The 20,891-nt window shown below is 40.0% G+C and overlaps 1 protein-coding gene across 1 annotated transcript; it reads right to left on the bottom strand.

The window, feature by feature from the left end:
* Positions 1–203: 203 nt before the first annotated feature.
* Positions 204–14,197, bottom strand: tfap2b (transcription factor AP-2 beta). The gene is made up of 7 exons (XM_067572207.1): positions 12,992–14,197; positions 10,292–10,750; positions 8,699–8,753; positions 7,400–7,619; positions 6,992–7,110; positions 5,754–5,895; positions 204–1,282 (listed from the first exon to the last, which is right to left on the bottom strand). The coding sequence occupies exons 1-7, from the start codon at positions 13,037–13,039 to the stop codon at positions 991–993; spliced, it is 1,335 nt and encodes a 444-aa protein (XP_067428308.1). The 5' UTR covers positions 13,040–14,197; the 3' UTR covers positions 204–990.
* Between the last annotated feature and the right edge of the window lie 6,694 nt (positions 14,198–20,891).

The following is a 20,891-nucleotide window of genomic DNA, read 5'->3' as shown; positions in this document are numbered from 1 at the left end:
AGTTAATACCCCAAAAGTAAAACACTTCAAGTATGGATTCATTCATGAATATTTCATGAAATAAGTAAAGGTAAATGCCCAAACATCAGCTAATAAATATCATGTTTTACATTTTGAATCGATTGAACTGAAGGTGAGTTGTCCCCCCCAACCCTTACTAGTGGAGGATTGTCCTGGAGAAAAGGCGCAGGCTGCACACCTCGCATAATAAAACACATGGTTTATTATCAATGTGATAGAAATGAAATCACTGGACAATTAGAAGCATGTCTACCCATCATCAGCACCATGACAACAGCTCTATAAGAACAGAAAAACACTGGATGAGTCCTGTCCCCCTGCCGGCTCACAAAGGTCGAATCACAGATAAATAGGCCTACTCCAAAATAGCTGGCACACCTATTTACACAACCATCCATTTAAATTAATATAAATAAATATTTACACACATAAATTAACACCCTCCCTCCTCGTACTTGTGTTAAGGAAGCAGACAGACCTGTTTCACAGATAGAATGCTCATCACCCAAATCTTCATACCCACAATGCTTTTCTCTGTGTGAGGACACACACACGGATGTTGACAAACACAAGCACACGCGCTCACTCGAGCACACACACACACACACACACAGACACACACACACACACACACAACATGTTGTTTGTTGGCTGCTCACAGCATCTCAGTCTCACAGGATGCAGGCAGGGGGAGCGAAATGGATGTAACACAGTAACCACCATGTCCTCAGGGGAATGAAAAGAACGTAACACAGATGAAAAATCCCTCTGTGCTCTCTGACACTGGCCCACGGGTGTCTTCCTCTGCCTTTTTCTCTCTACCAAGCCTTCCTCCTCCTCCTTCTACTCCTCCTCCTCCTCCTCCTCCTCCTCCTCCACCTCAGCCCTGTTTATGGCAGGTCAGTCGCAGTGGTGTAAAGCTAGAAGTAACGGTGTAACGCCTCTGTCTGTGTGTCTTCCTCCCCTGCTTCATTTCCGCTGCTTCTCCTCTTTGTCGCCGGCCTTGTTGCCACCGTCCCCGTGCCGGTTGTTGGGAGGGTTGTTGAGAAACATCTTGTCGAGTCCTTTGAGGGCCTCGGTGAGGTAGTTCTGGAGGGCGGTGAGTGCTGCGCAGATGGCGGGCGAGCCGAAGCCGTGCGTGATGAAGGAGAAGTGGGAGAGGCAGCTCTGGATGCCGGGCTCCAGGATGGGGGAGGGCCTTGAGTTGCCCAGGGGAGTCCTGTCCTGGGCCAGCAGGTCTGTGAACTCCTTACACAGCTGTCTGCAAGGGAGAGGACACAACAAGACGTCAGGAGGGAGCTGACTATATTCAATAGCTTTACTGTAAATCTCAACATTTCCCAAACATGACAAATTGCTTACTCCGTGTTTCCTTAAGAATGTTACATGTTTTTGAGCTGACGAAGATCTGATTTGGATGGAAACATTTGGATTAAAATTTGAATTGTGACTTTGACGTAAATGTGCAGGCATTAGTGTCTTTCCATTGTCCTCTAATAGCCCTGCACTAACATATAATTACACATCTTCCCACTGACACAGATTGTTGATCACATAAAAACTCCACTAAAAGCCAACTATCACTCAAAATATGTCTCAAAATCTGAGTTGGGGATCAGTTTTGCAATAAGTATATAAATAATTACATTACTTTAAATTGGAGCATAATGAGTTGCTAATGTTGCAGAGTATAAATGCTGTGTAATCCTACAACATCAGAAAATGCACCTGAATCAGCCAAATTCAGGGAAAACATAGTGTCAAGGGGATGACACTGCAGCATTAGATGCAGATGTTCTTCTCAAAACTGCCTGAAACTGTTGTGAAAATATGTTACAAATTTCAAAAAGCTTTTTTAAAAATTATGAAATTTAGGGGTGAGGGGAAAATTAGAGGTAAAGGATATTACAGTTACAGTAATGTTAGTGTGTAATGATGTGATGTTATCCATTGGATTTCTCCCCAAAAAACAACTGAATAACTCTCAAATTAAATGTGACACTGCCGTCTGAATGTGGCACAGCACATGTAGAAATAATGGTTGCAGCAGTTCAGTGGATCATGTATCTTGTTGTTTTAACTTATAAATATGCGTGAAAGGGCTGCCTTAAAATTTTAGGTCAAGTCAACAAATACAAATAGTTCTAACAGTAAAAAGACTAAAAAGTGCATGTTGTATAAACCCTTGACTTCTTTTGTTGGATTTAGATCTGGTAATTCATTGAAATGCCATATGTATTTTTTTGACATTGTATAAAACTCAGATTAAATTTGGTTTTCATTTACTTTTTTTTTCGTAATTTAAAGAGTCAGTTTTTCATTTGATGCTTCCAGCTGTGGTTGCTGCTGTTGCACTCTAGAGTCAGTACACAGAAACATGCAAAGCTGCTCTCAGTCACCTTGTTATCCTACAAGTCTAAACAGGTTTAGGGACTGAATTCACTTCTAATCTTCACTGTGGTTGTTTGTATTGTTATGAAAAGAAAAAGTCATGACTTATTTTAACGTGTATCACAGACACACAGACAAATGAACTTAAATGAAATTAATAAAACGTGCATATTTAAATTAAGTTCATGACAAAAGATTAGTCGATTTCACTAAATTCCTGAATAATGTACAGTGTAACACAAACCAGTATTGTATCATAATTATCATCAAGGTGGAAAAGACCCTAAAACAGCATTCAGACCATCACTGTAACCCCGTATAATGAAATCCTTGCAGGTGGTGCACCAGCCTGAAGGCCGAGCCACCGCATCCACTTACTCAATGGAAATGGAAAGTGTGAGCTATAAAGCTTGCTGCATCAGTGCTGTGCTAATCATGACAAGACTGAAGCTGTTAAACCAGGATCCTTCCCTAAAATCCTGTTAAATCTCTCTCCATCACATGATGCAAACCATACATAAAAACTTCAATCGTTTCCTTCGACCAGACATTACAGCCTTAATAAATGTATTGAAATACGATATTAAAAAGGGTCACAGGAATGTTGCACCTATTCTATCATCATCCTCTTATTTTATTCAGCTGCTTGAAGGAGTTAAGCTCGCCCCAACCATTACAGAAGTTAAATTCATAAAAAATTAAATGCAAAAAATGTCCCAGGATGCACCTTCATGACATAATACAATCCCAAAGGAAAAACTGCCCCCCTGATACTTTTCCTTTTATGTCCCCTTTAAGTGATATTCACTGTATCCCAGGGCTTATTTTGTGATGAAATATAGCAGTTTGCTTTTTTTTTTTTTTTTTTTTTTTTTGCTGTTGAACCCTCTTTCCCTCAGCCTTTCTCTCATCTTCTATTTCATTTAGTGATTCCTCGTACTTCCCAGAATGCCTTTGGAAAACACTTTGGAATGAAAAAGCGTGAACGTGATGCAGTCTGCGGTTTATACGTGCACCCGGACTGAGTCGTAGCACCGTGAGAGTTGGAAAAAAGTGAGATTTTTGAGACTGTTGTCTAGAGTTGATGCTTTAGATGTGTTAAAAGTTTCAGATAGACTTCATTGGACACCATCTAAACTCCAGACTATCACCCCATGTTGTTTATGTTTAACAAATGATCACTGAGAACAAGAAAATGCCAAAAAAATCAACCAACAAAACGCGCTGAGAAATGCAAGGTTCATTTCAACACATTTCCTGCCTTGAATATCTGGAACATACAATGAAACTAATACCAGAGCAGTGACGCTGTATATTTTTGAGGCCTTCACGTTAGGTGTAATTCGAGACGTCTGCATTCTTCACTACAGATTTCATGGATAATTGCAACGGTAAAAGAAAAATCACCTCCTCGTCTCCTTCTCCTTGTTAAATTTCAGCAAATCATCTTCTGGTTTTTTTAGGCCCACATTTTATATTCAAGAGACCTCTCTATCTCTTGCTTTCCCTCTTGCATGCCCCATACACACACACACACACACACACACACACACCCTGTAAGCGGCCCGAGGGCAGAGCTACAGCAAATGAGTGACAGGCTGTGCAGGCCGAGCCCAGCTGGGGTTAGGAGAGTAGAGAGGAGAAGCTGCCACCCCGGGCTACACTCAAGGCTCTCGCTGTTGTTTTCTGACGACTTGAAACACTTCACTGCTAAATAATGAATTTCTAACAGGCAGCAACGACACACAGTATTGGAACAGGTTTGAATCTGAGCATCAAACATCCAGCACCGAACCGTACATACTGAACACCGCGTGGATACACACACACACATACACACACACACACACACTCACAAGCAGATGGTTTATGCAGTGCAGGCCAGCAGACAGCACTATTTATGCAAGCTAAAAATACAAGCTTCCTGAAGGGATCTTTGTTAGGTGGTTTACAGCTCTGCTTTGCAACCTTTTCATCAAGAAAACCCACATTCAGCTAAATAAATGGACATAGAAGAAGGCTACTCATCAGGGTTTCTTTGTTGAATGTAAAAATAGGTAAAAATCCAAAGTGATTGTATGATTTGATCCACATTTATACATCACCACTGTTGCCCTGGTTTCTTTCAAAAAAAAAAAAATAAATAAAAAAATCTATGCTGCTCAGCTGCTAAAGGTAATCACAAGATGCTGGATTCAATTCCACAGTTTAACAGCCATAAAAATGGATTAATATAAGTAACTTTTACAAGGTGGACCAGTAAAACCGATCGCCTCTAAGACCAGAAGCAAAGGTCAAACATACAAGCTCCGAGGCTGTCAGTGTGTTTTATGTCTGTGAGCTCTATAGGCCACATAAAAGTGTTCTGCATCAAAAAAGGGCTCATCAAAAGCTAAAGCTAAAGGTTTGCTGTAAAAAAAAAAAAAAGCTTGTAAAGATGCTAAGTTGTGCAGCTGCATACAAAGCGAGGGGATCAAATGTTGATGGTACAGGTGATGCTTGATATTTAACAGAATTCATTTATATCACAATCAAATTCTGTTTTTGTTTAGATGTTATAATATTCCTAACTTTGCATAATTCCGCTCTTTGCTTTAAATGCTTGAACCGCCCAATTTTTTTATTTTTTTTTATTGTGGCGATTTTTCAATCAAGCATTTCATTACAGTGTTTAATCCATATTGAGTTTGATGTGTTTCATTAAGAAAATCTCAGTCTCTTTTCTAAATGTCAGTGCCATGTTCACTGTGGCAGAGTGGACTGTGTGTGATATAGAGTACAGCACAGAGTAGAAGCAGGGCTTTGCACCCTCAGGGGCTTCTTAATAGGAGGCCATGGAGGCCTCAGGAAAATGAGGGAAGAGTTTAATTTCACAATAATTTCATTAAATGTTGCTATTTGGATAAGAAGGATGCCCTGTCTTCACCCTGCATGAGTGCAGTTATGTAATTAAAACCAACAGCAATCAAAATGTTTCAAAATGGAAATGTCTCTCTGTCTTGGACCTTTGGGACATTGAAATATGAGAACATCTGCTGCGTTAGGCCAGGCTAGAGTGGAAATGTATTGAGACTCACTGGATTTTTGTTTTTGTGAAACAGTTGTCTGCATTTTTCTTGGTTTTCTCCGCTCTTTTCCTCATCTTTTCTCCAACTCTCACTCTGGTTTAAATCTGTCTAAATCCCGAAATATCTCGTTTAAACGGTTCAAAAACAGCTAATCGCGGGTTATAATCTCATTATTATCGTCTTCTTATGTGCAGACATTTGAGTGTATATGAGAAAACACCATATAAAAGCTATGAGGGGACAGAATCTAATCAAACGCTCCATCAAACTCACTTTGTCGCCAGCAGCATGTTTTTCCGCGTGTGCAGCTCGTTGGGGTCCGTGTGCTGCCGGTTGAGGTACTCGCTCACGGCTTTGGTGGGAAACTCCGTCTCGCAGATGTAACCGAAATCCCGGGCCAGGTGGACCGCTTCACCTGAAGGAAGGTGTGTATATGTTAGTCAATGTAAATAAATATATGACAAACAAGAATGTAAATATTTCACTCACGAATTTCTATTTCAGTTCTAACGTTTTATCTTATTGAAATCAGCAAAAATAAATCCTCAGACCCACTGGCCGACCATCTCCCTCATTTTTTTTATTAACTATTAATTCATATATTGTGGTGCCATCTTTCTTGGTGTCCGATATACAGGAAATGGTTTCAAATGGACACGTTATCCTTTTACGCACCAAGTTCACTCACCTGTCGCCCCTTTAACTGACGCAGAAACCATCGACAGTGGTACAAATCTCACTGATTTATTGGGGCAATTAAAGATACCAGACAATGAATCGGTTTTCATGGTTTTAAAAAAAAGAGGGAGATGATTTACGTGGTCTTTTGAAGGCGAGAATGAACACAAGCGGTCACATTTAAATATGGAAGTAGGCAGTGAAGAAATAAAGTTATAGCCTGTTTGAATGATTACGTGTTTTAAGTAGGTGACAGCAAATGATTAAAGTCAAAATGTAAAGAAAACCTTTCCCTTTAGATATGATTTGAGAACAGTGTGCCTCAATGGAAATTAGCAGATGACCAAATTAGTGTGAAAAACATACTGTATGTGTGAGAAACAAGGCAACTGAAGAAAAATATATAACTCGTGGTCAAATCGTTGTCATACAACGGGGGCAGGCCCAACCTGTGGCCTCTAATGAATTAATTACAGATATAGAAACCTTAACCCTCCTCTGTCCACCTGTTAAACACTGAACATTTCTTTTCCTGGCACTGCTTCCTTACAACTTTTTTATGGAAACAGGGACATTGCCAATCTCCTCAGGCCATGACCTTTGCAGTTTTTGTTGCGCGCAATTTTTGGTGATGGTGGTTCACCGTGGATATCATATTAACAAAAGACTCCTAAAATACCAAAAAAAAAAAAAAAAAAAAAAAGAGAAAAAAACCCAAGAAAAAAAAAGTAGGTGTCTTTTCTGTTGCAACACATTTTCCCATTTCAGAGTAAAGATGGCAGTGCGTTTCTGCTGTTCCTACGTTTATAGATTTAAAACAATGAATCAATCACCTTCTACTAGTGACGTTAGTAATGTAACATTGGCAGCTTTGCGTCTTCCAGCAGGTAAATTCAGTCCAATCTTCTCCAGCTTTTCTCTCAGACATTTCCCACCGTTTTTAGATTTTGCTCTGCAGAAACAAAAGAAACCAAAAGCATGTGAAACGAAGCATCCAATGCATAAATATTAAGATATATACTCGGTTTAGTTTACTGAATAATATCTTGTCATATCATCAGCTTGTGCTTCAGTTTGTCTCCAGAGAATTAGTCATTGTTAAGTAGAATGTAGGTGGCGTTTTTCATAGCTCAAGGTTTAATTAAAAGACGCTCCTGCATAGCTAAATCTCTCAGATACAATCCACAGAGTTTCTACAGGTTATTCTCTCTGTCATCATGCTCTGCAGGCTGCAGTCATACCTTCTCAACACGCCCCCCAACAAGGAGGCGTTGAGGCACTCGGGCGGGGACAGTCTCCTCTGCACCTCCCCTACGGTCACTTTGTACTTGGAGGTGGAGCTGAGCAGCGACAGGCGGCCCGGTACCGAGCAGAACAACTCGTTTATGTTCACGGTCACTCCACCGATCAGCCCGTCCTTGCCCAGCATCAGAGAGCCCATGTTCTTGGGTGGCATGGGAACTAAAAGAGGAAGAGGATGGTTGAAGGCGTTTATTAATATGAGTTGATATCTTACATAATAAAATATTTGGGACAACTTTAAATCTCTCTGCTATGTCAAACTTTGCTTCAGTGTATGAGACCACACGCGCTCAGAGGGCGGCCCGGGCCTAATGAGGCGCCCACGCGCCGGGCATTTGCTGTTATTTAATGTCGCGCGACATTCTCATTACAATATTATCGATTGTTGATTGGCTCGCGCTCCCAAATCGCATTAACCACCTCCCCGTCTTTTCTCCACGGCCGGTTTAACTCCCACCAGCAGCACTGGATGTTCCTTCATCCCGGTTCCCGCGTGTTAATGCTCGCGCTAATGGCATAAAAAAAGAAGCCTCGTGCGTGCGTGCGTGCGTGCATGCGTAGGGGCCAGTGCGAGGGGGTTTTGATAGCTCCACGGGGGATAATACCGCAGATTAGCTCTAAACGAGCTCACGAGATCTCCGTGAGCAGTGCCATTTATTACATCAGCGGCTTAAATGCCCCGCGGGGAGCTCAGTCACTCAACATCCCGTAACTAAATCACCGCACATCATCAGAGCTGCAGCATGGCAGCCTGTCAGCGACACACTGCCTGGCAGTCAATATACCGGGATCGTTATCCCGGCTTCCAGCTCCTCATCCTGGACCCAAAAAGTAGAGAGCACTGCCTGGTTGGTCTGGTCCAGTGTAGGTCCCCATGGTGCCCACATTTACCCCTTTATGAGCGAGTAGGCTATGATTTATCCACGCCTGCATCCCATAAACATCATCATTCACAGCACACATAAGAAAAATGAATTATATAGCAATACATAGAGTATATAACCCCTAAGAAAAGGTGCCACTTCTTGACAGTGGGTGCACATTTGCTAGTCTCAGTATATGTTATGAACGGATAAGATTGTTCCTAAATTCTAGTTTTATTTTGAAATATATTTAATAGTTGTATTACATATTGTCATTTTATTATATTGGTACATTGGTGCTACATTGGCAACATTACTCAGACAGAGATGTGTGTGTGTGTGTGTGAGAGAGAGAGTGTGTGTGTGTGTGTTTACCTTTTTTAATTACTGATTGATCCATTATGTTCGTTCCGTTGGTGTCGTCAATGGTCTGTTAGAACCAAGATGATTAAAAATCATTACAGACCGCTTTATACAAGATGATCCACACTGTAACAGGCCACTTAACGTCTAACTTAATTTCAGTTGAATTCAATCACACAATCCAACACCCCAAAAAATCCCTAAAGGATTCCCTACCCCCACATTTCAGCTCATGTAAAGCAGGAAAATTACATTTTTAAAATCTTTGTTTGCAGACATCAATCAAATGTAGTTTACAATCCATTTATACTTCATACAGTTGTCATAAATGTAAATCCTCATTCATCATCCTGCGAAATAAACTCCTTGTTAAATAGATCTGATGTCATCATTGCTTCACACTCGTATCAAGAAAGAATAATTCGTAAAAAAAACAAATTTATATAGGGTTAATAAATGCATGGCACACATAGGAAATCCAGAAATGAGAATCAATTCACAATTTGTGATGGTTGTGCCCCGAGGGGGAAACGAGGGGAAGATGAAATCCTACACAGCTGACTATAAAGTCTATTTCTCCGAGTCTTTAGCAGCTCGATCTGTTAATTTGGCACCTTTGCACCAAAAAACAAAACAAAACAAGAACAACAAAAAAAACGTAGATCATCTTAGAATAAAAAAGGAAACAATCTAATTGTACAAATTTCAACAATATTTATAATAATAATAATAATAATATAGAGGATCTAGAACACAAAATGAATATTCTATATTAAATATATTCAAATGTTGCAGCTTCCCCTTCAAACATTTTTGTTTTCGAATTAAATTTTTTTTTATGCTGGTGGATTTCAATCCACATAAGCAACATTTGATCCATGCAGTCATTTGTGGAGTCCATTACGCCACATATCAGCGTCCTCTCATCAAAGAAGATGTCTCTGGATGTCTCTTAAGACACTTTGCTTAGCTTTGGGCCATTTACGTTCAGGCTACAGCTGCTTGAGAGTCCAGCCCTGAGGGAGCTGCTCGGAGTTCACTGACCTCAACTCTAATGGCACGAGAAACATGCGAGACAATGAAGAGGACTGTCAACTATTACCAATCCCTGTCTTTCATTTCAATTCTTGCCATTTTATTTAGGATTTTATTTTAGTCTGGTTTATTTGCTGCATTTTCTAACTGCCCTCCAAACTAAGAGAAGTTGATAATGAGTTGTTATATTTTGACATGCAAATATTTGTAGGCTTTACCTGGATTAAATATTATTGTTAGAGATTGTTTTTGGTTGATTGTAAAACTGTCTTTGTTGCAAATATGAAAGGTTAAATTCATGATTACAATTCATAAATTCCTTGTCTGTTATTGAGATAATATTGAATGAATTGTAATATAATTGTAGCGGCATATTCCCTGTTTTGCCCAACGGACCCTGATAGTCCCTGGACTCAACTTGAAAACACTTGACTTAGAAGCGGTGTGTAGTTTTACCTTTATCTACTAAGTCATACCAGAAATTCTCACAGAAATCACAATAAATGGAACTATAAAATAATATTTCATGCCCTATACCCTAGTAAATCTCAGCTGTGACCTTTGACTCACCTGAACATCCTCCATGCCGTGAAGCCCTTGCAGAAGTCCGTCGCCCATGGGATCCAGTCCCGGGTGAGCGGAGTGCAGCAGCACATCGGGCCGCCTCACGCCACCGTAGTCCCGCCGTGGGTCCAGCCCGGACAGCTGAGGCAGCGAGGCCCGAGGCTGCGCCAGCAGAGCGGAGCTGTCCATCCGCTCCCCGGCGGCGTCCTGCCGCTGCCGCGCCCCCCATGCGCCCTGCTGGCTCTGGTGCAGGGAGTTCAGGGAGTACGGGTCGCTCACGTGGGAGTACGGGTCCTGGCTCTGGTAGTGAGCGAGCGGCTGGTACGGCGGCGGGAAGTACGGAGGCTGGAAGTCCGACGAGGGCGCATGAGACAGCGGCGGGGCGCTGGAGTAGGGTCCCGCATGTGATACCGAGCCCAGCTGGGACAGGCGCGAGCTGTGGCTCGAGACACCGTCATGCCGGTCCTTCAAGAGGGTGCAGAGAAGAACATAAAAAAATCAACTCCTTGCAGAATGGGAAGCACATTTTAACGAAATGAAACCATATGGAGGCCTAGGATCATATGCATTTATTAGAGTATTGCCCCTGGTGATGTAGCCAAAGCAGCCTAACTGGCATTGAATCTCCTGAACATAAAGCACACAAGAGCCTGAAGGAAAGATGTTATAACCTCATTAAAATGTCTCACTACTAAAACCTGAAAGCAATATCAACGAATTCACCATTTGCGCAAACGAATTCTGAAATACACAGTGAGGAGTAAAACTCACCGCGGTGGAGTAGGAGTGAACTAACATCTGTATACCCTCTGTTGATGTCACGAGCGGGTTCACGGTAAAACAGCAGGATAGTAAAGAGCGCGTTTGGGCAGAATAACACTAAGTCATTCCAGGTAAAAGCAGCGCGTGTGTATCTGCAGGCACGGCCTGGTCTACAGCTCCATACAGAACCTTCCTCCGCCCGGAGCTGCCGCCGCTCTGAGTGTGAGCACCGAGCTCCCGCCTCTACCCCCGGTATACGGTGTAATTGTTATTCATGACTGAGACTTACAGGAATATTAATGTGCGCGAGGCAGGGGACTGGCGACACATGGAGCGTGAAGCCTCTCGCGCAACCGTGAGTGACGTTTAAATTCCGTGGAGAGCCGAAACGACGCGCGAACAGCAGGAGACAGAAAGAAGACTCTCTCTCACTCGCAGGAGAAAGCGAACAGGGTGTCCAGACCCGGGAGGAATTCCCCATCACAAAAAAAAAACACACTCTGGGGGCCTTTTACAGGCAAAATCTGACGCTGGAAAAAAAAAGAAAAAACGCACGGAAGCCTTTGGAGACAAATATTGTACAAATATTCTTTTGCACAAACAGACTTTGACGTTATAAAACCCAAAATAAGTGAAGTCGGTGGGTAACAATAAACGAGGGGTGCTGTTAATCATATTGGGAGAACCATGACACTAATACCACCAGGGTCAGAGGCTCTGTGTCCACACCTGGTCACTGTGCCAAAGAAAGGAGATGTGGAAAAGGCTCCCAACAAAGTAAAACCCTGTCTTCTTCTACGCACAGACACAAAATACCTGCACACACATGAACAGATTTTTTTTCTCTAGTCACTCTCAGATATTTAAGCTACTAAAACTTAATCATACCAAACTAAGACTCCTATAATATAAAGGGCAGCTCGTGTTGTGTTGCAGCTGCCTTTTATTACTAGGAAACACACTCAAGACGCTACAGGGCGCGTGAGGGGCTCGTGTGAATGGTGTCACGAGTCAAAAGAAGCGATTAAACTTTATATTGTAAACTACCGGCCCCTCTTTGCCCTCTTGGATGACTTGTTTAACGACATTATATCCTCCCCTCCCTCGCGCCGTGGGAGAAAAGCCATGTGCGGCACGAGACAAGGGCTTCCCACCGGGTTGAGCCGAGGGGCCTCGCGAGCTGCCCTTTCTCTTGTGCTTTGTGCTCGAGCCCATTGAGCGCGAGCCGGAGCAGCGTTTCGCCCCCGCGCGCGGCGGTAGGCTATTTCTCCCCTTCTCCCCTCTCGTTTTCTGAAATGATTGTTCTGGGATGAAAGCCAAATGATTATCATACATCTGACACACCAAAGCTCTGCTCTGCACATCCAAAATTATTTTCTCTAATTAAAAAAAAAAAAAAAAAAATCTAAAACGAGCCATTCATTTGTTCTTCGACTATTTTTTGAATGGATGATTTTGCAGCATCACTGATTTATCTACAACATCTTTTAGATATTTTTAGAGCTGAAAAATATTCTAAAAGTTGTGATTTTTAGATTTCTAACAAACATTAATTCATACAAAAAAACGCAGCGCCATATTTACATTAAATAATATTTGTATTTGTATTTACAAATGACAAATATCGGATTTTTTCCTCTGCTCCACCATATGCTCCAAATAGCGACTCGACTCGCATCTGAGTCAGAAACAAAACTGAAATATGAAATAACACGCTCACAAAGATACGAGCGCAAAAACGAGACACATTTCTTCCAAACGATACTGTGCCATGTAGTAAAATGTCCTCCAATTCATATTCACAGCATCACAAATAATAACAGGCCTAACGCCTCCCGGAAAACACCTCACTTAACTTTACACAGACTAACATTTCAATTATCCTAAAAGCATGTCTAATAAGTCTGTTTCCCCAAGACACAAGCAGCTGGACGGCAACGTTACCTCGTAAATATCTTCATACTTGACATTCTCAACTAGCTTCCACAGCATGGTCGCTTCTCCGGTGTCGGTAAACCGAATGCAGCCAAGTGAGGAAGGGATGCCTCAACTCTCTCTCTCTCTCTCGCTCTCTCTCGCTCTCTCTCTCTCTCTCGCTCTCTCTCTCTCTCTCTCTCTCTCTCTCTCCCTCCCTCTCTCCCTCTCTCTCTCTCTCTCTTTCTCTCTCTCTCTCTCTCCGCCCTCTGTAAAGTCAGACAGGCTGGCTTTGTGAATGGGGAACCCCTGTAAAGACTCCACTACTGTGAAGAAGAGCTATAGGGCGGGTTGACAGCAGAAGGCTCCATGTATATGCAGAAGCAGCAGCAGCAGCAAGTAAATACATAGAATTAATGTTTTAATGGTATTAATCACGTGTGTCTGTAATTATACATGCAAAATAAAATAATAATAATGATAATAAAAAAAAACACAGAACATTAACTTAACATTGCATATTGGTATGGACTTTTTTCTTCCCACGGCTGAATGTTTTGGGACAAAGTGAAGCAAAGACTGATGACTGAAGTGATAAATGATTGAAGGTAGGTCACCTTTACTGTCAGCTATAGAGGGAAAAGTCATATCAGATAGATTTTAAGTTACAGATGAATGACACATTAAAGCAAAACATACATAAAGTTCAATTTTCATTTTTTATTTACTTATTTATTTTTTAAAGTTTGTTTTTTTAGTTTTCTAATATATGTTAATGTCAAACACTGAGTACCTGGTTAGATAAAGGTTGGTGGTTGGTTGCTGTGTAAACATTGGAAACAACAATGGAAATCAGTTCAGGATTTAACTGTTATATTCCTTTAAAAAAAAGTCTGATATGTTGTTTATTCTAAATATATTTGGATGTTGTGAATAAACCAAACCAAACCAAAAAAAGTGTCTTACTAAGGTATTAATTCACCACAAGTTTCCAGAAGAGCTTCATTGCTCTTGGCACAGACTTACTGGAACTCTAGTAAAGGATTGATCACAATTATTCTCATAGATATCCCCTCATCTGGTGTTTTGATGATGATGATGATCATAGGGATCATTGTCTACTGAGTTGACACATTGAAGGTCAGAACACATAATTCACATCATTCATCTGTGGCCATTCAGTGACCCTTTGTACCCTGTATGGAAGCATCTTCAGTCATTGTATTTCTAACTTGATTTCCTCAGGTTTTACTTAAATTTGTCACCTGACTGCATATTTCAAGATCAAGATTCAATATTTATTGCCATATCAACACATGGTTGTTGGGGATGTACAGCAATAAAAACAAGTACAGACTTTTGCATTTTGACTATGGATATGGATGACAAATAACAAGTAAGCTTCACATATGTTGTAGTAAAAGAAACAAAGAAGATGTAACACAAACCAATAGCACAAACCACGGCATCTTTACAGAGAACAAGAATTAAAAATCAGAAATGAGACTTATAGCTGGTAGTTGGATTAATGAAGTCATAATTTGCTGATGTCTTGTAATTATCAGGTACCACAATCCTGCGTTTAATTATGGGTATTTCTTATGCAGAAATGTTTGGGTCTAACACTACATCACTGATAAACATGACAAAACACAAACAATGCCACTTAAAGATTATCAATAATTACAGTACAAATATATGATGATATCTCACACTTTGATATATATTAGGCCTATATTATCATCATATATTACTGCACAGTCATTACAAAACAGTATCAGATGTTTGGTGATGACAGTGTATTAGAGAGCTCAGCAGTGATTGTCTTATATCTTGAATTTTAAGGTTCAGCATCAAAACGCATAATCATCTTGTCACGTTGCATCATGTTTGGTTGGCTGATATGCACTAAATGTTGCATCTCATACTTGATATATGATGATGATATTTAAATCTCATTCATTTAAAAACTGGTTCACCCCAACAAGTCCAATTTTTAAAACATTTCAATGAAACAAAAAAACGATTATTTAAAAATATGTTCTCAAATATTCAGGATCTCATACTGTGAAAAATTTGCATAAAATTCTGAAAGATTGTAATGAATCATTAAAAGAGTGTAAGGAACGATGATAAAAAATGATATTGATTTATCCTGTCCTATTGCATGGCCATGACATCACAAGAGTGGGAAAAGTGTTTATTGTGCCTTTAAAGTCAACTACTCGCATTCAGCAGATCTACAGAGAAAACACTATATGAATTAGACTCTTTATACTGAGTTTCACCTATTTTTTGCACAATTAAGGCTTCATCTTGACCTTCTTTAAGGGTGCCTGTCTTTTCTCAAGCTTTCTTCGGTGCATCTACAAAACAAAATGAAACAGAAAACCACAAAAATCACAGCTGTCACCTGCAGTTACAAAGGTCACTGGCTCCATATTTTCTTCAGTAGATCTGCTGTATTTGTACTCTCTCTTCTGTGTCACACATAAAAATGAGTAGATTCAAGGACAGATATTTAGTGTATTGTTAAATTAACTACAAAAAATCACATTCAAGTCTATATTATACAATAAATACATGTATTTCATAACTGTGGCGTTCCAACTTCCTCACACTACTTGCCTGTGATAGTTTGTCCATATGTGTGTAAACTGCTCCCCCTTGTGTCATAAGATCATAAATGCAGCCAACATATGTTCACTAGAAAATTGTGTCATGTTTTATTGCAACTCAACAGGCTTAATGAAGTTGGTGGAAAAAGGGAAATTCATCATTATCATTATTTTAATGAGTTAGTGTTGCAGATGTGAAAATATTTAACGAATCAAGCTACAAAACTTTACGATCAAAGCTGACAGCAGGTGCTATCTACCATATAAATTTCTTTAGGAGGTCTGTACATGTCGATAGATATTCTTTACTGTCCCAGAGGGAGTTTTATTTGTTTGTTTGTGCGTATTCTACACAGAAAATACAAAATACAAAGAGTCATGCAGCAACCTACTGATATACACTTGCTAACATCTCCATATACAGTATCTTCATACCTCTTCCTGTATCCTTGAGTGTTTGCTTGAGTTAATACTTGAAAATGATGCCAGAAAATAGCAGTTATGAGGATTTTTATTTTTAAAAAATGCACCTTTCTCCATTTTTCAGCGGCCTTGAGGATCATTAGAAGCTCTACTCATTGGCTTCAGTTCTGGTGTCAAAACATGTTCTGCAGGTCTGGACTGAGTTCAGATGTCTCATGTGAAGTTGTCATGAAGTAATCAATGCTCCCATACATGAGTCCATACACTCCTGTTCATGTGTGTGTGTGTGTGTGTGTGTGTGTGTGTGTGTTCTCTCTGACATGGCTGCCATGGTTAAGCTCCTTTGATGTTTGATGCAAAAAAAAAAAAAAAAAGCCACAGAGGATACCAGACATGAATGTTTAAGAAGCACGGCTGTTCCCATGTTCTCTGGAATGACCCGCTGCCAAATATGCACCCATTCAACCCTCTCTCTCTCTCTCTCTCTCTTTCTCTCTCTCTCTCTTCCTCACATACACATTCAGACACGCACACACATGGCGGGGCATATGACTGTCAGCGATGACAGATGTCCTGACAGTCTGGAAGTCTGGAGGCATGGTTGTGGTTGTGGTTGTTGTCCTGCAGGGCTTTGACACACGATGTATCAGCATACATTACACACATGTCACACTAATACTTCTGTTGCCTCCCTCCATGCCTTTTGTTTGCAGTCATGAGCCGCATTTGTCTTTGCTTTAACTTTCACTGGGAAATGAGGTTTTGGTTCCACCTGTTCTGGCCCTTGTGGCTGCGAATCTGTAAATATTCATGTTTTTTTTTTTTTTTTTAAACCTTTGCTCAGGATCTGGAACATATCCTGTTTGTCTTGCTGTTAATACCTTGATTCACAGTCGTGCATTTATGTACTTTCTACCCATACTGACTACTGTTGCAAAAGTAGTTCATTAAGTGTGTTAAATGACTGGACATAAGGCTGAAAATCAGATCAGTGATGTAATACTATAATCGTTTACTTATTTCTCAAAGCGCTTCATTGTCTTCCACCAGTCTGCTTCTCTGACAGGCTTGAAATGTGTGAACTGGGATTGTTTTAGTTGTTCCGAAGTTCAGGTAAATTTAACACCCTCCTATTAATTCTAAAGTTTTTATTCCTCCTGTGCATTAATCTCAAATTATTATAATCTTTTCAGCTTGTCAATCATGTGTGAAGCACTTTGAATTGCGTGTAAGAAAGGCTTGATTGAAATGTGATGGTGATGAGGGCTGTCTGAAAGAAAAAGGAGAAATACTTGCACTTGTTTATTTGTTTGGATTCCTGTAAGCCTCTCTATTACAGCAGTTGTTCTTCCTACAGGTCCACACAGCAAATATACATGGTGACAATACAAATGAACACTATGCACTCATGTCAGTATCAACTGGACAAATTAGAATGATATTATATCCATATGATGTATACACAATATAACATTGCAAACATCAGGTCATTGGTTTAAAAAATGTTAATAGATTATCTATCAGTGGTGGAAAGTAACTAAATACATGTATTCAAACACTGTACTGATGTGCAATTTTGTAGTACTCTACTTGAGTATTTCCATTTGGTGCTACTTTATACTTCCACTCCATTGCATTTCGGAGGGAAATATTGTAGTATCTACTCCACTACATTTATTTGACAGCTTTAGTTACGTTTCATATGAAGATTTGACACAGTGGATAATAAAACAAGCTTTTAAAATACAACACATTGTTAAAGATGAAACCAGTGGTTTCCAACCTTTTTGGCTTTTGACGTCTTACAAAAAGCAGTGTGTAGTCGGGGTCACATTTCAGATGTCCATGAGTTGTTAACAGCTCCACCAAATAGTGATTTTTCCCTCTAAACTTCTCACATGCTTTCATTTCAATAAATGTTCAAAAGATTAGAGAAAAAGTCCAAAAACTGAAAATAGATTTGTGTATCAGAACTTTGTTTTTTTCTTCTTTTCTCTCCCATTAATCATCTCATGACCCCTCAGATTTATCTGGTGACCCTTTGGAGGGGCTTGAACCCTAGCTTGGGAACCACAGGACTAAACTAGCTAACTGTATATAAAGTAGTTGAAACTAGCTCCACCTCCAGCAGCTACAACAGTAACATGCTGCTCTAACACTGATGCTACAGTATTAATAATCTAATGATGTCATATATAATAATATATCAGTCAGAGGCACCAAACCACTACTTTTACTGCAATACTTTAACTACATCAAGCTCATAATACTTATGTACTTTTACTTATGTACGATTTTTCAAGCAGGACTTTTACTTGTAATGGAGTATTTTTACATCACTGTATTGGTACTTTTACTTAAGTAAAGGATCTGAATACTTCTTCCACCACTGTTGTCTATACACACCATTAACGTCTGTTGTGTTACTTTCTGTCTTGCAGTGGTAACAACATCTTCTAGATAACAGTAACAAGATGTGATGAAGTGTTATATACTGTATTTATCATAAAACAAAGTATTGTAACACTTTAAATTACAATTTCCTCCTAGTTTCCTGGGGTTCCCTTTTCCCATCTATTATTAACAGTCACATCAGGTGCTCAAATTGTGCAGACTCAGGCTGCAGTTCAGCTGTTGACCACTAGGTCGCACTAGAGCACCACAGAAAAGAGATTAAAGACATGCAAGCAGGCAACAACATGGATACTGAGTTCAGCTTTGATTTGGTGAACTATCAGCACTGAATATCCACTCTTAAGTGTGTCTTAAGCCTATAAATGTAGAATTAACTGATGGGTCTTAAGGAAAACTCATGGAGAATGTGAGCAACAGATATTTCTAAAACCTGAAGTCATAGCGAATTTTACAATTTGTTTTGGATATATTTGAAATTGAAAATGAGCAATTACAGGCTTAAGACTTACTTCAGCATCACAGAAGTAAAAACATGCTGAGAAGGGAAAATCAAAATCTATGTTGTCAGACTCATCAGTGGCCATCAGCTGGATCTTCAGTAAAAATAAAAACATCTTGACAATGATGACCACATGTATTCTGGAGGGATTGATGGATCTTTAAAGAGTGGGGGAGGAAATTAGATGATTAAATATTAGTTTTTTGTACCAAAAACAAAACTGTCGCGGCATTTTCAGCTGTATTCCACAGATTAACATTAACATACCAATCATCCATTTGTATTATTAAATCCTTAGAATTCCTCTCATCTTGGTTGTGTGAGACTCTCGCTGGTTTGAGTGAATTGCAGTAGCTCTTTAAGTGTGTGTGTGTGTGTGTGTGTGGACAGAGAGTGACGGGGGGGGGGGGGGGGGACAGTCAGGACAAGCAGCTGAGGAGAAAAAGGCCTTGAATGTTCCAGAAGGACTGAATGGGATCAGGACAGAGGAGGAAGAGGTTTTAGCAGAGAAGCAGGAGAGAGGAAGAGGAGGAGGGTTATAGCTTCAGAGGAGAGAGACTGGAGAGATGAGGCTTAGAAGTTAGCAGAGTTTGGTATTCGTGACTGTGGGGCTCAGTCAGCAGGAGTTATAGTCCCCCCGGAGACCTCAGACTCTTTAATTCACTTCTATATAAATGTCTGTATTCATTGCATGCATTACTGGCTTGAAGATGCACATTTCTGCATGTTAAACGTTACTTCCATGCATAAACATCGGCGCTGCATTGAAACGATTCTTAAATATGATTGGATGAAATCACTGAAATAAAGAATATTGCATACAGAGAGGAGTTATAGCGGAATAGAAAATATATTCTGAAGCCTAATTACTGATAACAGAGCGTTGCATTGTAATATGATCAATAGCCTCTGTGAATAATGCATCGGCCACCCCATCACATTATGCACCGCTGATGTCAAACTTATGATTCATTCTTGTCCGTTTGTCAATTTACAGAATCTCTGGCAGAGGCGATGTATCGATTTCATTTTCCAGCTCATTTTGATCAAGCTGCTTATTATTCGGACGCGGAGGGGTCAGCGGGGATGTCTTTCACAGGGATTACATGTTTATCACGTAAGTAATAAACAAAAAGTGTGTGATTGGGTTACTTTCTGTGAGTGTATTTGCATATGAGTATCTCCGTCTGTATATGTGTGTGTGTGTGTGTGGGTGTTTACAGTATGTACATTATGCTCGTGCTTATTTGTCGGTGCTCATTTACCCTCCAGTGAGACGCTGCTACCATCAGAGAGCCAATTTAGAAAGCTGCTTTGCTTCATACACATCACTCGTCTTCACATGCACTGGTTGAGATACATGGGTTTTATCAGCTCATATATCAGGCTGATTCCTCCACATCATATGATATGATTGATGTTCCTTCCAGCTGTCGACACTATAAAAGTCATTAAAACAGCACAACATTAGGATCTATGTGACGCTGTGGCTCAGAAACCGCCTGAAAAATGTGTAAAACTCCAATTTCTGATGTTATTTTTCACTCAGTTTAATCTTGGAGTAATGCTGCATTCATGTCATAGTCGACTGATTAATCGATTAGTCGATCGACAGAACTATTTTGATAATTGATGAATGGTTTTGAGTACATCTTTAAAAGAAATAAATGCTAAACTTCTCTGGTTCCAGCTTCTCAAATGTGAATATTTTCAGCTTCCTTCAGTCTTCTGTGATAGTAAACTGGTTATCTTTGGGTTGTGGAGTGTTGGTGGGGACAAAACCAGACATTTGAAGTTGCATCTTGGGTTTTGGTAAACAGGGATCGACATTTTTCACTGTTTTCTGATATTTTAAAGACCAAGCGTCAAATCGATTAGTGAAGAAAATAATGGACAGATAATAGATAATAAAAATGATGGTTAGTTGCAGCCCTTCTATCAATCAAATCAACCTCCTGGAGAATATTTATGAATG

Source organism: Thunnus thynnus, chromosome 18, assembly GCF_963924715.1.
Source record: "Thunnus thynnus chromosome 18, fThuThy2.1, whole genome shotgun sequence".
NCBI lineage: Eukaryota > Metazoa > Chordata > Actinopteri > Scombriformes > Scombridae > Thunnus > Thunnus thynnus.
Note: the sequence above shows the minus strand (reverse complement) of the source record. Positions and strands in the feature narration are given on the sequence as shown.